Source organism: Mixophyes fleayi, chromosome 12 (assembly GCF_038048845.1).
Source record: "Mixophyes fleayi isolate aMixFle1 chromosome 12, aMixFle1.hap1, whole genome shotgun sequence".
NCBI classification, from domain to species: Eukaryota; Metazoa; Chordata; class Amphibia; order Anura; family Limnodynastidae; genus Mixophyes; species Mixophyes fleayi.
The window spans coordinates 76,004,307-76,022,817 of record NC_134413.1 but is presented as its reverse complement, the minus strand read 5'-3'; the positions used below and the strand labels follow the sequence as shown (position 1 = coordinate 76,022,817).

The window sequence follows — 18,511 nt, the reverse complement described above, 5'->3', positions numbered from 1 at the left end:
ATTTTAGCTCTATATTATCCTATGTCTGTGCCTTAGATTACAAAGACATGGTTTAGATTACATAGTGATGATAAAGAGATCAATGAATAATGCCTTCGTCCATAGAAATATTGAAGTGAATGTTATACACCTTTTGCGAATGCTCATTAATGTAACTAAGTCTCCGGTCAGATTCACTGTCGTCAGGATTCATCCCCTGTAAATTGTTATCTGTGAACATAGAAAAATTTTAATAAAACTGGTAAATCAGATAAAGAGACCGTTCGTTGTCTTTCTTAGAGTAATGCGACTTTTTACATGCACTTCAAAGGATTGTAACAATGTAAAACTGTATGTAGTTTGTTCTGTATTCTTTTCTTCAGAATATTCTATTTTTGCTAGTTGGATAATCCACCTATTGGATAATCATTTCCTGCCATTGGGGAAATTTAATTAACAGCGAGGGTCCATAGTAAATTTACGGCTATGTTAATGTGTGATGTTGTAGGTAATGATCTTCACTTAGTTTTACGAGCACCTTGTAGAGGAACGAGCAAAAATAAGCGAGGTTTTCATGACCCTAATTGTGGGTAATCCGCGCAGAAAGATATTGAATCGGCCCAAAAATGTTTATAGCTTGGTTTTTGTTCTTAAAAGAACATTTGTTTTTGCGAGTACAAAGTCGTATGGATTGAAGTGTCGAGTTTATCTTTTGGTGCCCAGAGCAGAGGTGAAGGTGACTCTGGCAATTCTGTCTGGTTTTCCCCACGTAGATCCGCTGCCACAGCTGGGTTGGAAGCTTAGCTGGGTACGGCCTTGTTGTTTCTCCGTGTACAGAGTCGGAAGTGGAGACGTGTTGGTTGTCCTTTGAGCCCGGTGGTTTCCTCCTCTATAGTGTACACACGCACGGGTTTTGGAAGGATGTCTCATAAGTGGATTCACTACTGGTTGGGTGTTGCATGTAAATTGTACCCACTGGTTTACTAAATCTATTTGAATCACTTTTCTAAATAACTTTTATATCATTTCTATAGAAGATATCACACTATGATGTGTTTTCGATTTTTTTTCACATGTGTCTTTGGGAGAAAATTGGATATTGGAATTTGGAAATGCAGCAATGAAACAACAAAGATTTTATGGACACTAAGTTAATACAATTTTTTTTTTAGTACTCCACATTTTAGGTCGAAAGAGAAAAAGAAGATTATATCTATTATTTGATTGTTCGTTCGTGCTTATGACATAACATTGGTTTGGGTTTATCATTGGCGCCATTTCTGTTCCTAATCTTTGTTTAAATATTGATTTTTGTGACTTGTGTCTGGGTCAGAGTCGGGGGACAGGGGGCCGCTTGTGATTGGATGCGCTGGTTTACTTGTAACGTTGTCTGTAGCACTTCTGTTACTTGACTCACACACCAAACCAAGAGCCAACACAGGACACACCTCATCCCTACACTACATAGGAGGAAACTGACAGAGTGAGGATTCTCCTCTCACAGAAGAACACAGCAGCACAAGGCTGTACCCAGCTAATCCCCCAAACCAACAGCAGCCGCGGAGCGACGTGATTAACACCAGACAACCGCTACAGATCCCACCAATCACATCCAAGTACTGATCTTTTCGCTCTTCAAGAATAACTGACACAGTTTTCACATATATAAAATATCTGCCGTCAGAAACACTGCCGCCTATTACGGTAAGTAATCTCTGCTCATATTTCTGCGCACTGCTAACGGGAGCGAGGAAAAATGCGCGTCTCCAAAGAATGTTTTACCGGAGACACTGCTCCAAATTAAATCTCCTCCATAGAGTGAGTAAATCCATCCTGAGGCAGTGACAGGGCACCATACCATACCAGCGCACACAGTCTACAACCTCCGCTACTGAACCTTGGAGGATGCCCACATATTTAATTGTTAGGATTATTTGTGTGAAGAGCGCACTGTACATGCTTTCTAAAGCTTATTAATCAACTTTGTTATGGTTCAGTGTTATCAAATGGCCAATTCCAGCTGCCAATCACCAACATACATCCCAATGGTATAGAGCAACTGGGTAATTTAGTGGTTTATACTTGTAGATCAATTCCACATAATTATTTGTTAGGTGCATGCCAGTCAGGTGTATAATAACCAGTAGTTGTGTTACATGCCAGTCAGGTGTATAATAACCAGTAGCTGTGTTACATGCCAGTCAGGTGTATAATAACCAGTAGTTGTGTTACATGCCAGTCAGGTGTATAATAACCAGTAGCTGTGTTACATGCCAGTCAGGTGTATAATAACCAGTAGCTGTGTTACATGCCAGTCAGGTGTATAATAACCAGTAGTTGTGTTACATGCCAGTCAGGTGTATAATAACCAGTAGTTGTGTTACATGTCAGTCAGGTGTATAATAACCAGTAGTTGTGTTACATGTCAGTCAGGTGTATAATAACCAGTAGCTGTGTTACATGCCAGTCAGGTGTATAATAACCAGTAGCTGTGTTACATGTCAGTCAGGTGTATAATAACCAGTAGTTGTGTTACATGTCAGTCAGGTGTATAATAACCAGTAGTTGTGTTACATGTCAGACAGGTGTATAATAACCAGTAGCTGTGTTACATGTCAGTCAGGTGTATAATAACCAGTAGCTGTGTTACATGTCAGTCAGGTGTATAATAACCAGTAGCTGTGTTACATGCCAGTCAGGTGTATAATAACCAGTAGTTGTGTTACATGTCAGTCAGGTGTATAATAACCAGTAGTTGTGTTACATGTCAGACAGGTGTATAATAACCAGTAGCTGTGTTACATGCCAGTCAGGTGTATAATAACCAGTAGTTGTGTTACATGCCAGTCAGGTGTATAATAACCAGTAGTTGTGTTACATGCCAGTCAGGTGTATAATAACCAGTAGCTGTGTTACATGTCAGTCAGGTGTATAATAACCAGTAGCTGTGTTACATGTCAGTCAGGTGTATAATAACCAGTAGCTGTGTTACATGCCAGTCAGGTGTATAATAACCAGTAGCTGTGTTACATGTCAGTCAGGTGTATAATAACCAGTAGCTGTGTTACATGCCAGTCAGGTGTATAATAACCAGTAGCTGTGTTACATGTCAGTCAGGTGTATAATAACCAGTAGCTGTGTTACATGTCAGTCAGGTGTATGACCAGTATATTAGTTAATTTTTATAAGAATATGTTACATATACATGAACAGAGTTTAAATTGAAAGTTTATATTTAAAATGCAGGAAATATTGTAAGGAGGTTTAATGTCTACTGAGCATGAAAAATAGAACAGTTAAATGTATGTTTTTAATGTTTTTTAAAATATTGTATTATTTAGGGTGATTCAAATAAGTTTTACTTTATTATTAAACATCAAAACATTTTCTATGCAGAGAATGAATATATCTAGAATAAATACTGTTATAAACATATGCAATTAATATTTTCTTTTAGATACATAATAATGACATCCCACCTATACCGCTGCCTGTTATTGCTAAGTCTGTATTACCAACAGATTACACCACAGGTAAGTACAGTCTTTATATAGTATAACTTGATGGAAATACAGGACGTGATCATATGTTACATGTACAGAACATTCACCTTTATTTCACCAGAACTACTTATATATTCTGTTCAGACAAATCCAGATGGCCCAACCCCAAATACAGCATATGTTCTAATTGTGTATTTATACATTAAGGGCAGCGTGAGCTGAGTCCTCTATTCAGGTGATACAAATCCTCTATGAGATCCCTGACTGTGATTTAAAAGGACATCGTTATGCTATAAACTATACACACAGACAAGAAACAAACACATGCACACTGTGGCAGTAATAATTATAACGTAAAAAACTAACAAAATATATATTCTCTGTAATCTATTTTCATGGTCTTTTGGTTTTAAAAAAAAATGTCTATGTGGAAACAGAGCGAAAAACCTGTTAATCTAAGGAAAATTTGATTACGTGTTACATAATAAAAGCAGGATGATTATCATTTGTTAGGTAAAATTAAATTGATGACACTTGGCACAAAGTAAGTGACACGATGTAGCAGGATAAACAGAGAGGACAGGTCAGAGATTAATGATTAAAGATCTCTAAGCAGAATAAATATAGAAATACAGAACATCAGATTTGGATTTGTTTTGGCAAATATCAGTGGTTCTTGTCATAAAGGGGAGATATCAAAGTATGTATAAAGCTCTGTATTGGAACAGTGACGTTTTTGGCATTTCAACAATGAGTGAAGAACTGGGGTCACTGTGTCCAAATAAAAGGAATATATTGGGAATAAGACTGTGCATGTCCAATTATTACTTGATGAAAAGATAATCATACCACAGACAACACACACACACACACACACACACACACACATACACACACACACACACACACACATACACACACACACACACACACACACACACACACACACGTACATACTTATAGGGTCACTTAACTAGAAAGTGATCAGGGATTTCTGGATAAGGGTTTTTACAGAATTTGGATAAATATGTTTAAAATATAGTAAAATCTATCTCACATCTATTTATCTATCTATCTCATATCTATCTATCTCATATCTATCTATCTATCTATCTATATATCTCATATCTATCTATCTATCTCATATCTATCTATCTATCTATCTATCTTATATCTATCTATCTCATATCTATCTCATATCTATCTATCTATCTATCTTATATTTATCTATCTCATATCTATCTATCTCTTATATCTATCTATCTATCTATCTATCTATCTATCTATCCATCTATCTCTTATATCTATCTATCTCTTATATCTATCTATCTATCTATCTATCTATCTATCTATCTATCTCATATCTATCTATCTCATATCTATTCAGATGTTTCAAATAAGCATGTTTAATTAAGACAGATAGGTAGATTATAGATAGATATGAGCTGGATAGGTTTCAGAGAGAGATAGATAGATAGACTTGAGAGAGAGATAGATAAAAAACGAAAATAATCTATGCTGTTTTTCTGTTAACAGGTTAAAGAAATAAAACAGGCACAAGGTAAGATGTGTGTGTGTGTGTGTGTGTGTATCTATATATATATATATATATATATATATATATTGTATTAGATTTTTCCATTCTTCTCTTTAAATAATAATTGAGATGAGCAGGTTTCCAAAATATAATATTTCTATTGTTTATTAAAAGCTATTCTGCATAGATACAGCCATACTGGGCGAAGCAGACATACATACGCCCAGGGTCTCAAATGACAAAAGACAATCAATATTTGATTAAGTCATTTTTTTATAGAAAATGTTACTCATCATTACTTAGAATACACCTTCCCAGCTTACATCACTGCTGAAACTCTAAGTCTCCATCATTGATCTTCATGAAAGTGACATGTTCTTGGGGGGGTCTTTTGGAAGGGTCTTCTTGACCTTGTTTGGAGCAAATATTTCCTTGGCCTGCTATTGTGAAATGAGGAACATGTGACCCTTATGTAACTTGTTCTTCTCTGTATTGTGCAATACTTGTTTTTCTGTTCTCTTAAAAGCACAGACACATAAAATTCAACTTCATTAGTTCATTCTATTGAACTATTTAGTAATATAGGGGCTTTGTTAATTATTACTTCGACAATATATATTATACTATGGACATTCTTTATTTTTTTATTTATCAACAGTTCTTTTTTTGAAGTGGATACATGTTATGCAGCTCTTTATACAGAATATTTAATCATTGGCGTCAGTCCCTGCCCCAGTGGAGCTTACAATCTATACTCCCTACTACACACACACAGGGGTTGATTTTGTCAGAAGCCAAGTAACCCACCAGTACGTCTTTGGAGTATGGGGGAAAAACAGAGCTCAGGGAGGAAACCCACAAAAACATGGGGAGAACATACAAATTCTATACATACAGGGCTCTGGTTGGAATCAAACCCAAGTTCTAAGAGGCAACAATGCTAACCACTGTGCAAACATTTACCTTTTAAATGAGACAACATGTAAATTTGTTCTATGAACTGTTCTGGACATCTTTTAAATCTATCTATCTATCTATCTCTCTAAAACCTATCCAGCTCATATCTATCTATCTATCTGAAACCTATCCAGCTCATATCTATCTATCTATCTATCTATCTATCTATCTATCTATCTATCTATCTATCTATCTCTCTAAAACCTATCCAGCTCATATCTATCTATCTATCTATCCTATAATTACTATGACCTTGCTCTGTAGGATATGACTGCTCAGACATCTGGACCAGAAACAAAGCTTCAGCCAGCGGAATCTACACAATAAAACCAAAGGGAGCTGACTCCTCTTTTCAGGTGAGAAAGTCAACAAAACTTTTATGTGAATCTGGACTGTGATTTACAGGTGGCTTGTTACAGTAATTGGTTAGAAATAATCTATACACATATACACACACATACACATATACACACACACATACACATATACATATACACACACACATATACATACATACATACATACATACATACACACACACACATATATACACACACACATACTTGTTTTTATTGCATCATGAGGTCCCATGTCTGGAATATGGCGTATAGGGACACCCCTTTCCTAATGCCCTGTCGACAGAACAATCATAGGGGTATGTGTAGGAACTGTTTGTCACCAGAGTTACCACATGAGATTTACACTTTCACTTTGCATAAAGTACTGACACGGACTACAAGATGGGGAAAGTGTTTGACTGTCTGAGGACATCCACATTCCCGCTTACATAAATTAATAAATAATAGCAATGGTAGGGAAAGTGTCATGTATCCTGGCCATCTGAGGACATCCACATGCTCGCTTACACCGAAACCTAACCGTGGAGGCCACAGTCCTGTTCAACCATTTTGCATTATTTCAACAAGATCTTGATCTTGATCCCTCTTTAAAGCTGTTATGTGGTTCTTTATGTCGAATTTCACCCTCGACCAGTTCCGATCTTTCAGTATGGATGGCTCAGCCATGAGGCACGCAACACAGTCTCGCTTTCCAGACACCCAGCATGTCTGTATAAACCTCATCAGATGTTTCTCCACAGCCTGGACCTCATCTCTGTCCCAGGATTTCCTCCGCACTCGTTGCAAACTGAAAGGAAGTGGAGTGGTCCATTATGGCTCCACAAAATAAAGAGAAGGCAAAGTTCTTCTGCTTAGCAAAACTGTGTACTACACCTACCTGTGGACGCCATGGCTGGGCACTGGTCCCGTGTTGCCAGGTCCATACAACGCCTCTCTTCTGTTGTGGAAGTGTCGACTAAAGGCTTGGCCACTTGTCCCTCTGTCACGGGGGATTGTTCATCATCCAGCATGTCGCTCTGTAGCTGGACCGGTTCTCAAAAGAAACAGATATGTAAATGACCGAGATAAAAGTCAAGAGCATACATCAGACACCAGATTTTACGCTTACTGCCGGATCAATGTGTCTCGTCCAAATTCTTGCCTTGGAATTCAGCCAGTCTGCCACTCTTGAGAGCCATTAACAGTTTGCTGATCTTGGCGAGCTGTAGGGTACCTTCTGGTAGTCTGTAAAACTGCCAGTGCACCTTGATGTCGTGCCCAGGGAAGTCTGCCGACTGATCCAGGTCTGTGTTTCTTGAGGAGAAGGTAGTCAGCAACATTTTTGAAACGTTCCCTTCCTTTCTTCGATTGAACAAGACTTTTGCAAGTAGTGCCCAGTGGTTAACCGTAGGCTCGGTGGATAGCCCACTTTGGTAGGCTTGCTTTTTCTCATCGAGGTACTAGTGCATCTTTTTCACATCTTCCGTGAAAGGTAAGACCTGAGGCATGTTCCACTTGGACTTCTTAAGAGTTTTCAAGGCATCCGATGAGATCAACTCGTTCCATATCGTGTCTTATGACTTCCTGAAATTTTGCGTGTTTTCAACCGCAGTGCAGCCCTCCATCTTGGCTTGGCACTCCACAATGCTCGCTATATTTTGCAGGCCGTGCCTGATCTTGAGTGCCAGTGAGGGCGTCTTAAATGTACCTGTCTCCTCGTCATAGCTAGCTACCAGCTTCACAGCGTCTACTACGTGCAGAAAGTTCGATGGGGCAGTAAAGTCTTCCATTCTCTCCAAAGGGGTAGCCCTTCTGGCCTGTAGCAGTAGCCTGCCTGTTTTTCTAAGCTACTGACGGATGTATTCGTGTCTGCCAACATCTGATCTGACCCGGTTGAACAGATGCTGTCCCATCTGCATGATGCATCAATCATTTTTGACTGCGAGCAAGACTTCATCCTGGGTCATGTCACTCAAGGGCTTCCAAAAGCCATCACTGATATCAGGTGTAACAGGCTGAGCAAAGGCGCACAGTGACTGGGCTCTGTTCTTGTCAGGTGTGAGTTTGTTGCCCCTTCGGTTTAGCTTACATCTCTTCATGTGTTGCCACAGGTATTTCCTTGCATACAAGCCCTGAAGGAATGGTGTGCATACTGCTGTGCTGGACTCTCAGACAAATCAAACCAGGTACAGGCATACACGCGGCTCACTATAGCTAGCACTGAAGCTGTAGACCAAGCTGACATGTTTGTCTATTCAGAGGAAGAGAATCAGGAGGATCCAGAAACACTAAAAAAAAAATTGATGATATCTGCTTACCAGTGAAAAATGTCATGATGGACAGACATGCATTTAACATGAAAGCATCCAGTCATATGTTAAAACTGAAATATGAAAACATATAAAAACATAGGAAAAAACATATGAAACTGTTAGCAAAGAAATGTTAATATGGTGACTTATCAAGTGAGGTTATCAGGGACAGAATTGTGTGTGGGACTTATGATGATGTGACTCATACGCATCTCCTGCAGTTTCATATTGTGGATAGTAATGTCAAACCTTTGCTAGGTCTGCTGGACAGTATAAAACTGAGGTTAATAATGGTAAGTGCTGACTTGCATGTGCTGCAACAGGATATTCCAGAATTAAGAGATCGGTTCGATTGCGAGACCGTGGGAAATCTCTGTGACACATATCACATGCGTCTTGATGAGACTGTTCCTCCTACAGTCTGTGCTCCCAGAAGGGTGCCTTTGCCCATGAAAGATAAGGCAATAGCGGAAATAATTTGTTTGACTACATTAGGTGTCATTGCTCCAGTGGAAGAAGCCACCACGTGGTTGTCAGCCATGGTTGCTGCAGTTAAAAAGGATGGTTCAGTACACATTTGCTTTGACCCTGTGCATCTGAATAAAGCTCTGGTGATCAAGTCATTGTTGACATGCCAAATGCAAAGATATTCACTACCCTGGATGCTGGCAGATCACATTGGACAAGGAGTCATCCTTACTCACTATATTTATGAAACCTCTAGGCAAACATGCCTTCCTCCAAATGCCCTATGTCATCTGTACTGGCGGTAAAATGTTCCAATGCAGCATGGGACACCTCTTTGAAGGATACCCTTGTGAAATCATCATTGATGACATCCTCGTGTGGGGTCATGGAGGAACATGACATGCGCCTCCACAAAGTCCTCCACAGGTTTCGTGAAATAAACATGCGGTTAAACCCTGACAAGTTTTGTTTCAGAGTTACTGAGATCTCATATGTTGCGTTACCTTCTAATCTCAGAGGGGTTTCAAGCTGGATCCAGCCAAGACACGGGCCATCCAGCCAATGATCAACCCTACAGACAAGCTGAGTTAGCAGCGATTTCTAGGTATGACAAAGTATCTTTCAAAATTTCTGCCTCACTACAGTGACGTCACAGCTACACTCCGCCAGCTTTTACACAATGACGTTGAATGGTGTTGGTTGGACTGTTTTGCTGATGCTATTGCTCTCTCAAGGTTATGATCACTTCTGGTGCTGTCTGTTTGACGCGCAACAAACCCATCAGTTTTGCGTCCAGAGCCCTTACAGACACTGAGTCATGATACGCTCAGATTGAAAAGGAACTGCTTGCTTTTGTCTTTGCCTGTCAAAAGATTCATGAGTTCATCTGTGGACGTCCAGTGGTTGTTGAAACAGATCACCAACCACTGTTCACTATTCTCTGCACACTGCTTTGGCACATATCAAATGGTTAATGCTCAAACTCCAAAGGTACCACCTCGATGTGGTGTACAAGGATGGAAAGAACCTCCACGTAGCTGATGCTTTATCACTTGTTCACCTGAGTTGACTATCTCAGAGGGCATCCTGTTGGAAGGTCAGCGGTTTGTAATCCCATATGCTCTCCAAGGATTTTATGACCAGCAGGCCCACCAGTGGCACCCCGGGTGGGAGGCAATGCTCTACACCCCATCATGGCAAAGAACCGCTCACTCTCCATGAGGTACCTAACCTCCCTTGGTCTATCAGTGCTGCAGATCTTTTTGTGTGGAGAGGTGAAGAGCATCCTGTGTTAGTGGACTCATATTCCGGTAGGTTCAAGATAGACTATATTCCTAAACTGACAGCTGTCACAGTCATTAACAAAATGAAAAGACACTTCTCTACCCATGACATACCACGCAAGCTGCTCACTGACAATACCATGCAGTTCATGAGTGGTGAGTTTCAGTCCTTCACCAATGAATGGGACATCTCACATGTCATTAGCAGTCCACACTATCCACAATCTAATGGACTAGCAGAAAGGGAAATACGTTCTGCAAAGCACCTGTTAGATAAATGCTACAGAGATGGTTCAGACGTATTCATGGCACTCCTTAATTTAAGAAATACCCCAAGGGATGAGCTCCTTACTCCTTTTCAACACCTTCTGTCCAGACGCACTGGCACATCATTCCTACCACCAAAGCCAAGCTTACACCAACCATTGAGACCAATGAGCAGAGTGCTCTGGAGAAGTCCAGGTTACGGCTCAAAGCCAATCACGACAAAACCTCTCATCAGTTGAGACCACTGTCCCGGGGCAGACCGTCTGCCTCCAGACCCCAGTCGGGTTTAATAGAGTCGGGACTGTGTAAGGATCCTCCAACAGGCACAACAGCTACGTGGTGCAATCTGATGGTGCTTTGCATGAGCACAACAGTCATCACCTCTTAGGGGTGTGTGAGCCAGCAGCCTCACCCCACAGAATACCGCCTGAGGGTGTTAGAACACCTATCAATGTGGACAATGGGTCTGCTGAAGAAGCATCTATTGCAGTGCAGGACAGTCTTATACCCCTGACTAATAGTGAGCCCTGTTCAACACAGGACACATCACTAGCCCCTTTCTTCAACACAAGGTTTGGTAGAATCTCCCGGCCTAATACTAAATTCCAGGACGTTGTTATGTAATTTTTGGCATTACCAGTGCATGTGTATTTTCACTTCCACACTGTTCCCACATCCAACACCTGTCGCACTGTCTTGCACCCACACACTTATTGATTGTTACTTTGTTCTAAAAAAAGAGCAGGATGTAGATGTATCCTATGCGTGGTTGGCGGAAGTGACATCGCTGCCATCCACTTGCCAACCAGGAAGTGCTGGCTGAAAGGAAATACCTGGCAGCCATTTTTCAGTTCTCAGTGTATACCGCATAGTAAAAGGACATGTTCTCATAGCTCTCCAGCCTCTTATTTTTATTTGAACTCAGAAAGTTCTACAAAATTGTTCATCTTAAAAATGTACATTTTTCATAGTCCTTAGCCTAGTTTTTATTCAGATTTCATTGACAGCCTAATCTCATTTGATTGGGAGTATTTTTAAATCTATAGTCACTGCCTCACTGATTATGGTCTGTGCTATAAATTTAAATTTCATGTTGTTACTGGACGCACCGCACGAAATTCAGGATAAAAGTAAATTGCATTGTCCATCATCAATGCAGGTTATTTATTAAATGTTTATGAACGGAACACTTACAGTTTTTAAAATAAACAAATCAATCAATCTGTATTAAATCTATACAAAGGCATCTATATTAAAGAACATTTGGTAGTTATACTAAGACAATCTATCATATAAATAAGTTACGCAAGTTTAGAACAGATACCATGACTTCAGAAAGTAGCATTAAGGCTTTTGTGTAGAAGTTCATGTGGGAGGGGGCAAAACGCAGTGTTGGCCCACCCAACAGAAATCATGGGGGGGCACCTGCCCCTTCTGCCCCCCAAGTTTCTACACCAATGATTGTACTCCCTACTGTAAAATATAAGAAAAATCTGTGCACCCCCTGCAGGTGTTCTGTGAAATGAAAGCGACTAGAGGTTGGACTCTTATGCAGAAACACAATGGAAAGGACAAGTTGTCCTTTGATGAAACGTGGGATAACTATGAAAATGGCTTTGGAAGGCTTGGAGGTAAGCAGCCTGTAATGTGACCTATATATGACATTTTTGCTTTGACTGTAACAAAATATCCATACAAGTTAAGACTGATATAGTGTAGCAGTAGAGGCACAGAAAGGGAGAAGTTGTGTAGGCGGATTGAGCGGTGGTCACCAGAGGTGATGTGAGGATCAGGACACTGGTAGACCGAAGAGGATAAGAGGAGGAGTATTTTGAGATGTATGTAGGGTGATGTTGAGGGGTTTGTCAATAAGGATGATTTGAATTGGATTCTGGAGGACACGAAGAGACAGTTTAGGGATTTGCAAAGTGGTGCAGCAATCAGAGGAAGATTAGTCTTGCTGGGGCACAGAAGATCGATTGAAGCAGGGCTAGATGGGTGAGGAGAAACCAGAGAGGAGGTGGTTGCAGTAGTCAAGGCTGGAGACGATGAGAGAGATGTATTAGAATCTTGGGTACGGCTGGGTACACACTGCAGAAAATTTCCCCCAACGTGATATCGTTAATGTTTTTTTCCAAGGACTGAAAGTCCCGATCAGCAGCCGATTCCTGTGTACACACTATACATGTTTTACACAATTTACCATCAGATCTGTGCTCTTCATCTGTCATAACCATCGGCTGAAAAGATTGTGACTCTGCACACTCCATAGAGATCTATGGACACTGCCGGTCCTGAGTACATACACACTGCAGGATTGGATTGACATTGTTCTATCGTTTATAGGGATTATTAGTCTGTTTATGAAAACAAATGAAACAATACGCTGTGCTTTGGTACGATAAAACATGATCGTGGGAGCGTACACACAAATCTGATATCAGGCCAAACGGTCGTTTATCCTGTAATTGGCCCAATAATCAGGTGAAAAACCCTGTAGTGTGGACCCAGTCTAAGAAAAAGACGAATTTATAGACATGATTGACAAAAATGAACCTTGTCCTACAGGTAACTGTAGATAAGGAGGCGTTACCCATCAAATAATCAGATTCTGTCATTATCTAACAGCTCAGATGACAGCAATCATCTAAGTGACCGCTATGGAGAACAACCCCTTTTCCTCACAATTATTTGTCAATCAGTTTTCATACCTTTGTTGCATAGAATCTGATTAAATGAATGATTTATTTGTTCCAGGTGAACAGTGGTTGGGACTCAAATACATTTATCAGCTGACACATCAGGAACACAGACCCTGTAAGCTGCGAATCAGCATCGGGGATTTTACCGGTAAACAAGCTTACGCAGAGTACAATCCCTTCAGTGTTGGCGATGGGAATGACTTCTACCGGCTCTCTGCAGGGAACTACTCCGGCACGGCAGGTAAGTGGCCAGAGTGTGACTGCTCCTACCAGGTGATACAATATAACTATATGTGGGAAAGATTAAAGATACAGGTCAAAATTTGCCTAACTATAACAAATTAGGGTTTGTTTATTTTTTTAAAAAAATTTATGTTGTATTCTTCTTTGCAGGAGATGCCTTCCGTGGAGATAATATAATTAAAGGGAGCAATGAGCACGGCAGCTTTTTCAGCACTCAGGACCGTCCTAACGACAACTGTCATCCGAGTTGTCCTATTGGGGACATGAGGTTCCCAAGCTGCAGTTTCATTGAGAGTGCCGGCTGGTGGTTTAACGCTTGCGGATTGGCAAATTTAAACGGTGAATGGCACAGTCCCCCAAATATTGATCACTGGATGTCTTCAGTGTCTTGGCCAACATGGAAGCCCTCGGAGTCCCTAAGATTCAGCAAAATGTATTTGATCCACAATTAGTGAGAAAATGTCTTTTTATAAATATTTCTACATATATAATTATATCTCTATAATTGGTATACTTTTTGCTAGCGTTGTCTATATCTTTCCATTAAACATTTCTCTTAAAACATAACACAACCTTTGTTCTTTCCATTTTGAATATTACCAGCTTCCGGCATTATATTAATACTTTGCTAAATGAGGCCGTCTGACGAGCCCCCAACTACGGGGACGGCTGCCACAAACAGGAGTTAGAGGGAAGCCACAGAAATATCTGATCCATGTTTAATAAATAGCTAATAAAAATTGTTACTCCCATTTCCTCGGGATCTAAGGGCTGGGAGGGTTTGATTAATAGCTCCCATAGGGGTAGATTTACCATACCTTCTAAAACGGAAAAGTGGAGTTGTTACCCAGAGCAGCCAATCAGATTCTAGCATTTTGCAGAATGAACTAGAGAAATGAAAGCTAGAATCTGATTGGTTGCTGTGGGCAACACCTCCGCTTTTCCATTTAAGAAAGTTTAGTGAATCCACCCCATAGACTTTAATGCATATATTTCTTCTTTTTCGCTATTTCAATATTAATTCTTGCTACACGATGGAGAATGTGGGCAGAAATTTTGATTAATGAAACAATTTTAGCAGTGCTGAAAATCTCTATATAATCCTATGTCTGTGCCTTAGATTACAAAGACATGGTTTAGATTACATAATGATGATAAAGAGATCAATGAATAATGCCTTCGTCCATAGAAATATTGAAGTGAATGTTATACACCTTTTACGAATGTTCATTAATGTAACTAAGTCTCAGGTCAGATTCACTGTCGTCAGGATTCATCCCCTGTAAATTGTTATCTGTGAACATAGAAAAATTTAAATAAAACTGTTAAATCGGATAAAGAGACCGTTCGTTGTCTTTCTTAGAGTAATGCGACTTTTTACATGCACTTCAAAGGATTGTAACAATGTAAAACTGTATGTAGTGTGTTCTGTATTCTTTTCTCTAGAATACTCTATTTTTGCTAGTTGCAAACTGCTACACTTGTAGTTATTGAAAATTTTACTTTCTAAAAACGGCTTCAGATGCAAATGTGATCTCTCAGATTGGGGACAAAGCCGATTCCATGGAATATTCCACACATTTGTCTTTCCATTCAGCAGTTGTTTTCCATCTCCTTGGCTCTTATATAAATGCATATTGGATGCCATTAATTTTATTAACTCTTATTTTGTGCTAACTGTGTATCTAAGGTTTAATTAAACACAGGAACATGAGAGGCACAGCCTGAGCTTCTGTGACGTCGTTCTGCTACCATTATTGGATGACTTGATGGGTATATATATATTACAAGTTAACCCGTGCATGATACTCATGCATTCTAGTCAAATCAAGCTACTTAAGGTCTTAAAAAGGTTCTTGTCATGCATTTGGGCCTAGCCCAGGCCTCCTCAGGGGAAGATCGTTACTTCCCGACGCAAACGGCCTTTTTAATGTGTGTTCATGAGGTAAAATTACCTCACGCAAATGAGTTTGACCCCTCAACTCGTAAATTTAGCCTTTACTACCCCTCCCACAGGGGGAAGGGGGGATGATGGAAGTTAACTGACTTGACTATTCTAATTTTTTTGTCAAATAATGTCAGTATACCAAATTTCAGGTCAATTGGATAAGCCCTTTTTGAGAAAATAGTTTTTTCCCCACACACACACACACACACTAACGCACGCCTCTACACATGTGTGTTCATGAGGTAAAATTACCTCACGAAAATGAGTTTGAGCCCTACCAAATTTCAGCCCTTTTTGATTTTTTTTTTCCCCACACACACTAAGAATTTAGTAGGTCAGTGTATAACTCTGCCCAGCAGGTGGCGCTGCAACTTGTTTTTTTTTTTTCACACACACACAGACAGACAGACGCCACTAAGCATTTATATATTAGATAGGAACATTGTATTGTAGTTGATTATCATTGTACATTGATTACATTGTGGCATGGAGAGTGTAGGATCATCCCCTACCTCCGTTGGTTTGCTCCATGTTCTCCAGTTTCCCTCCATGGTCCAAAGACATACTGGTAGGTAAACTTGGTTATATACAGATTTCAGTTGAAAGCTATTTGTATTATAAGTAGAATTTGACATGCGAGTAAACTGTATAGTGAGATGTAGGGTTTAAAAAAAGTGACACTTTATAATACTCTGAATTTGGGTCTTTCTCATTTGCATTTTATGTAAGTAAAAAATAATCACGATAATTTTATTAACTTTGCAGAGCTCAATATGTCACTGCTAGTGTGTTGTATACGTGACTGCCCTTCTTAAAATATTACAAAGGATCAGATACATTAAACATATCTGATCATTTTAACATGACAATAACTCATTCGGGGGTCTATTTATTAAAGTTTTTCCCCCTTGTAAAGCCCCGAAAACGTTGTTTTCGGGGCTTTACCGTTAAAATCCTTATGTATTAATCTAGCATATCGGAGATATCTGCTGCTTTGCACCCATTAGCGTTTTTTCTGAGCACTCCCCATAACAATGTATGGGGAGTGCTCAGTACCGCTATGTATTAAAGACTGGCAGGTGAAGTATTTCTCTTTTTTTACTTGTTAATGTACGCCATCTGAAGCTGGCGCCATCTGAAGCTGGCGTACATTAACATAAGTGAAACATTACACTGAAAACAGCGCTGCTCTGACGAGCAGAGCTGCACAGCGCATGTGTGGAGGGATCACATGATCCCTCCATCACATGCTTCAGGTTCCTGCAGACACGGATCTCTGTGCGCATGCCCGAGTTTACCAGTCGGCGCATGAGCACAGGGATTGAAAGAGGGACGATCGGCACCGCAGAGGGAGGAAAAGAGAAGAATCCAGTGTTAGGTAAGTGTAAGACTTCACAGGAGCAGCCGTTTTTCGGAACGGCTGTTCCTGTGTTGATTTTTAATACATATGAGAAACTTTTCAATCAGCATCTATGCAATGAGGATTGAAAAGTTTCTACAGAAAAAAACAAAGGGTCATAAATAGACCCCATAATGAGGTAGTAGTAGACATGTCTACTGTATGTGTAATAGACTAGATCTAGGTTTCCAATCACTTCTCTCAGCAGTTTTCCAGGACCAGTGATCTAACTGCACTAACTGAACATAATGAACAACTGAACTTAATGAACAACTGAAAATCATCATCATTAGCTATTTATATAGAGCCACTAATTCCACAGCGCTGTACAGAGAACTCGCTCACATCAGTCCCTGCCCCATTGGAGCTTACAGTCTAAATTCCCTAATATGTACACACACACAGACAGAGAGAGAGACTAGGGTCAATTTGATAACAGCCAATTAACCTACCAGTATGTTTTTGGAGTGTGGGAGGAAATGGGGAAAACATACAAACTCCACACAGATAAGGCCATGGTTGGGAATGACCCCATGACCTCATGACCCCAGTGCTGTAAGGCAGAAGTGCTAACCACTAAGCCACCGTGCTGCCCTAAATGAACAACTGAACTAAATGAATATCTGAACTTAATGAACAACTGAACTAAATGAACTACTCTTTTGTGCGTACTAGATGAGAATGAACTAATCCCCAAAATTAACTAGATTTCCCATCACTACTCTGCATCTGTCATAACCATCGGGTGAAAAGATGGTGACTCTGCACACTGCATAGAGATCTATGGACACTGCCGGTCCTGAGTGCATACACACTGCAGGATTGGAAGGACATTGTTCCATTGTTGAACAAGATTTTTAGTTCGGTTTAAAAATCAAATTAAACGATGGAACGAAAATCGTTCATCGTTGAAGAGGACAGAGCGAAGGAGAGGAGTCGGTGGGAAGGAAGAGTTAGAGATGTCCGAGGGAGTACATTGATGAGAGAAATCAAGGTCAAGGGAGTGACCAAGACAATGGGTGGGGGATGAGGTCCACTGAGTGAGGCCAAATGAGGAAGAGAGGGTGAGAAGCTTGATGGAGGCAGTGAGGTTATCAATAGGGATGTTAAAATCACAGCGTAAGATGGAGGGAAGATCAGAGGAGAGGATTTGGGGAAGCCAGGCTGCAAAGTAGTTAAGATAAAGGGAAGTGGGTCCAGGGGGATGGTAGAAAACAAACTCGTCCTTAATTTAAATTCTGATTTCCTTCAACCCCCCCTCCTCTCACCAATGTTCATGTTTCTGTGTTTTCGAAACTCAGCTCCACTTGGCTTTTTAAAAGGGTCACAGCAAACTTTGTCACTCATATAGTTACCATTTAAATCAGAAGTGTATATCAGAACGTAGAGGCATGAGCGAATGCTACTGAGGGTGAAGAGGGCGCTGTCATATCTGCGCCTGACACCATCCTTGTCTCTCCTACTCGGTTATCCTCATGCGCCCGCCCAAAGGTTAATCATTATCTTCAACTCTGCTGCATTTTTCTTTCATTTTACTTTGGAAACAACTATTCTCTCATATTTTAACATATATTT

General features: G+C 40.2%; 1 protein-coding gene across 1 annotated transcript; it reads left to right on the top strand.

Moving 5' to 3' along the window:
* Positions 1 to 1,301: 1,301 nt before the first annotated feature.
* On the top strand, positions 1,302 to 14,930 carry LOC142109301 (angiopoietin-related protein 5-like). Its single transcript, XM_075193431.1, has 7 exons — positions 1,302 to 1,683; positions 3,437 to 3,512; positions 5,019 to 5,043; positions 6,241 to 6,332; positions 12,155 to 12,275; positions 13,402 to 13,587; positions 13,740 to 14,930. The coding sequence occupies exons 2-7, from the start codon at positions 3,447 to 3,449 to the stop codon at positions 14,039 to 14,041; spliced, it is 792 nt and encodes a 263-aa protein (XP_075049532.1). The 5' UTR covers positions 1,302 to 1,683; positions 3,437 to 3,446; the 3' UTR covers positions 14,042 to 14,930.
* The last annotated feature ends 3,581 nt before the right edge of the window (positions 14,931 to 18,511 follow it).

Bases quoted from the DNA above. Each gene is read 5' to 3' on its own strand.
- LOC142109301 (XM_075193431.1), top strand. From the start codon at position 3,447: ATGACATCCCACCTATACCGCTGCCTGTTATTGCTAAGTCTGTATTAC. The intron at 5,044-6,240 runs GTAAGATGTGTG...CTTGCTCTGTAG, and splicing joins AGAAATAAAACAGGCACAAG to GATATGACTGCTCAGACATC. The intron at 12,276-13,401 runs GTAAGCAGCCTG...TATTTGTTCCAG, and splicing joins TGGCTTTGGAAGGCTTGGAG to GTGAACAGTGGTTGGGACTC.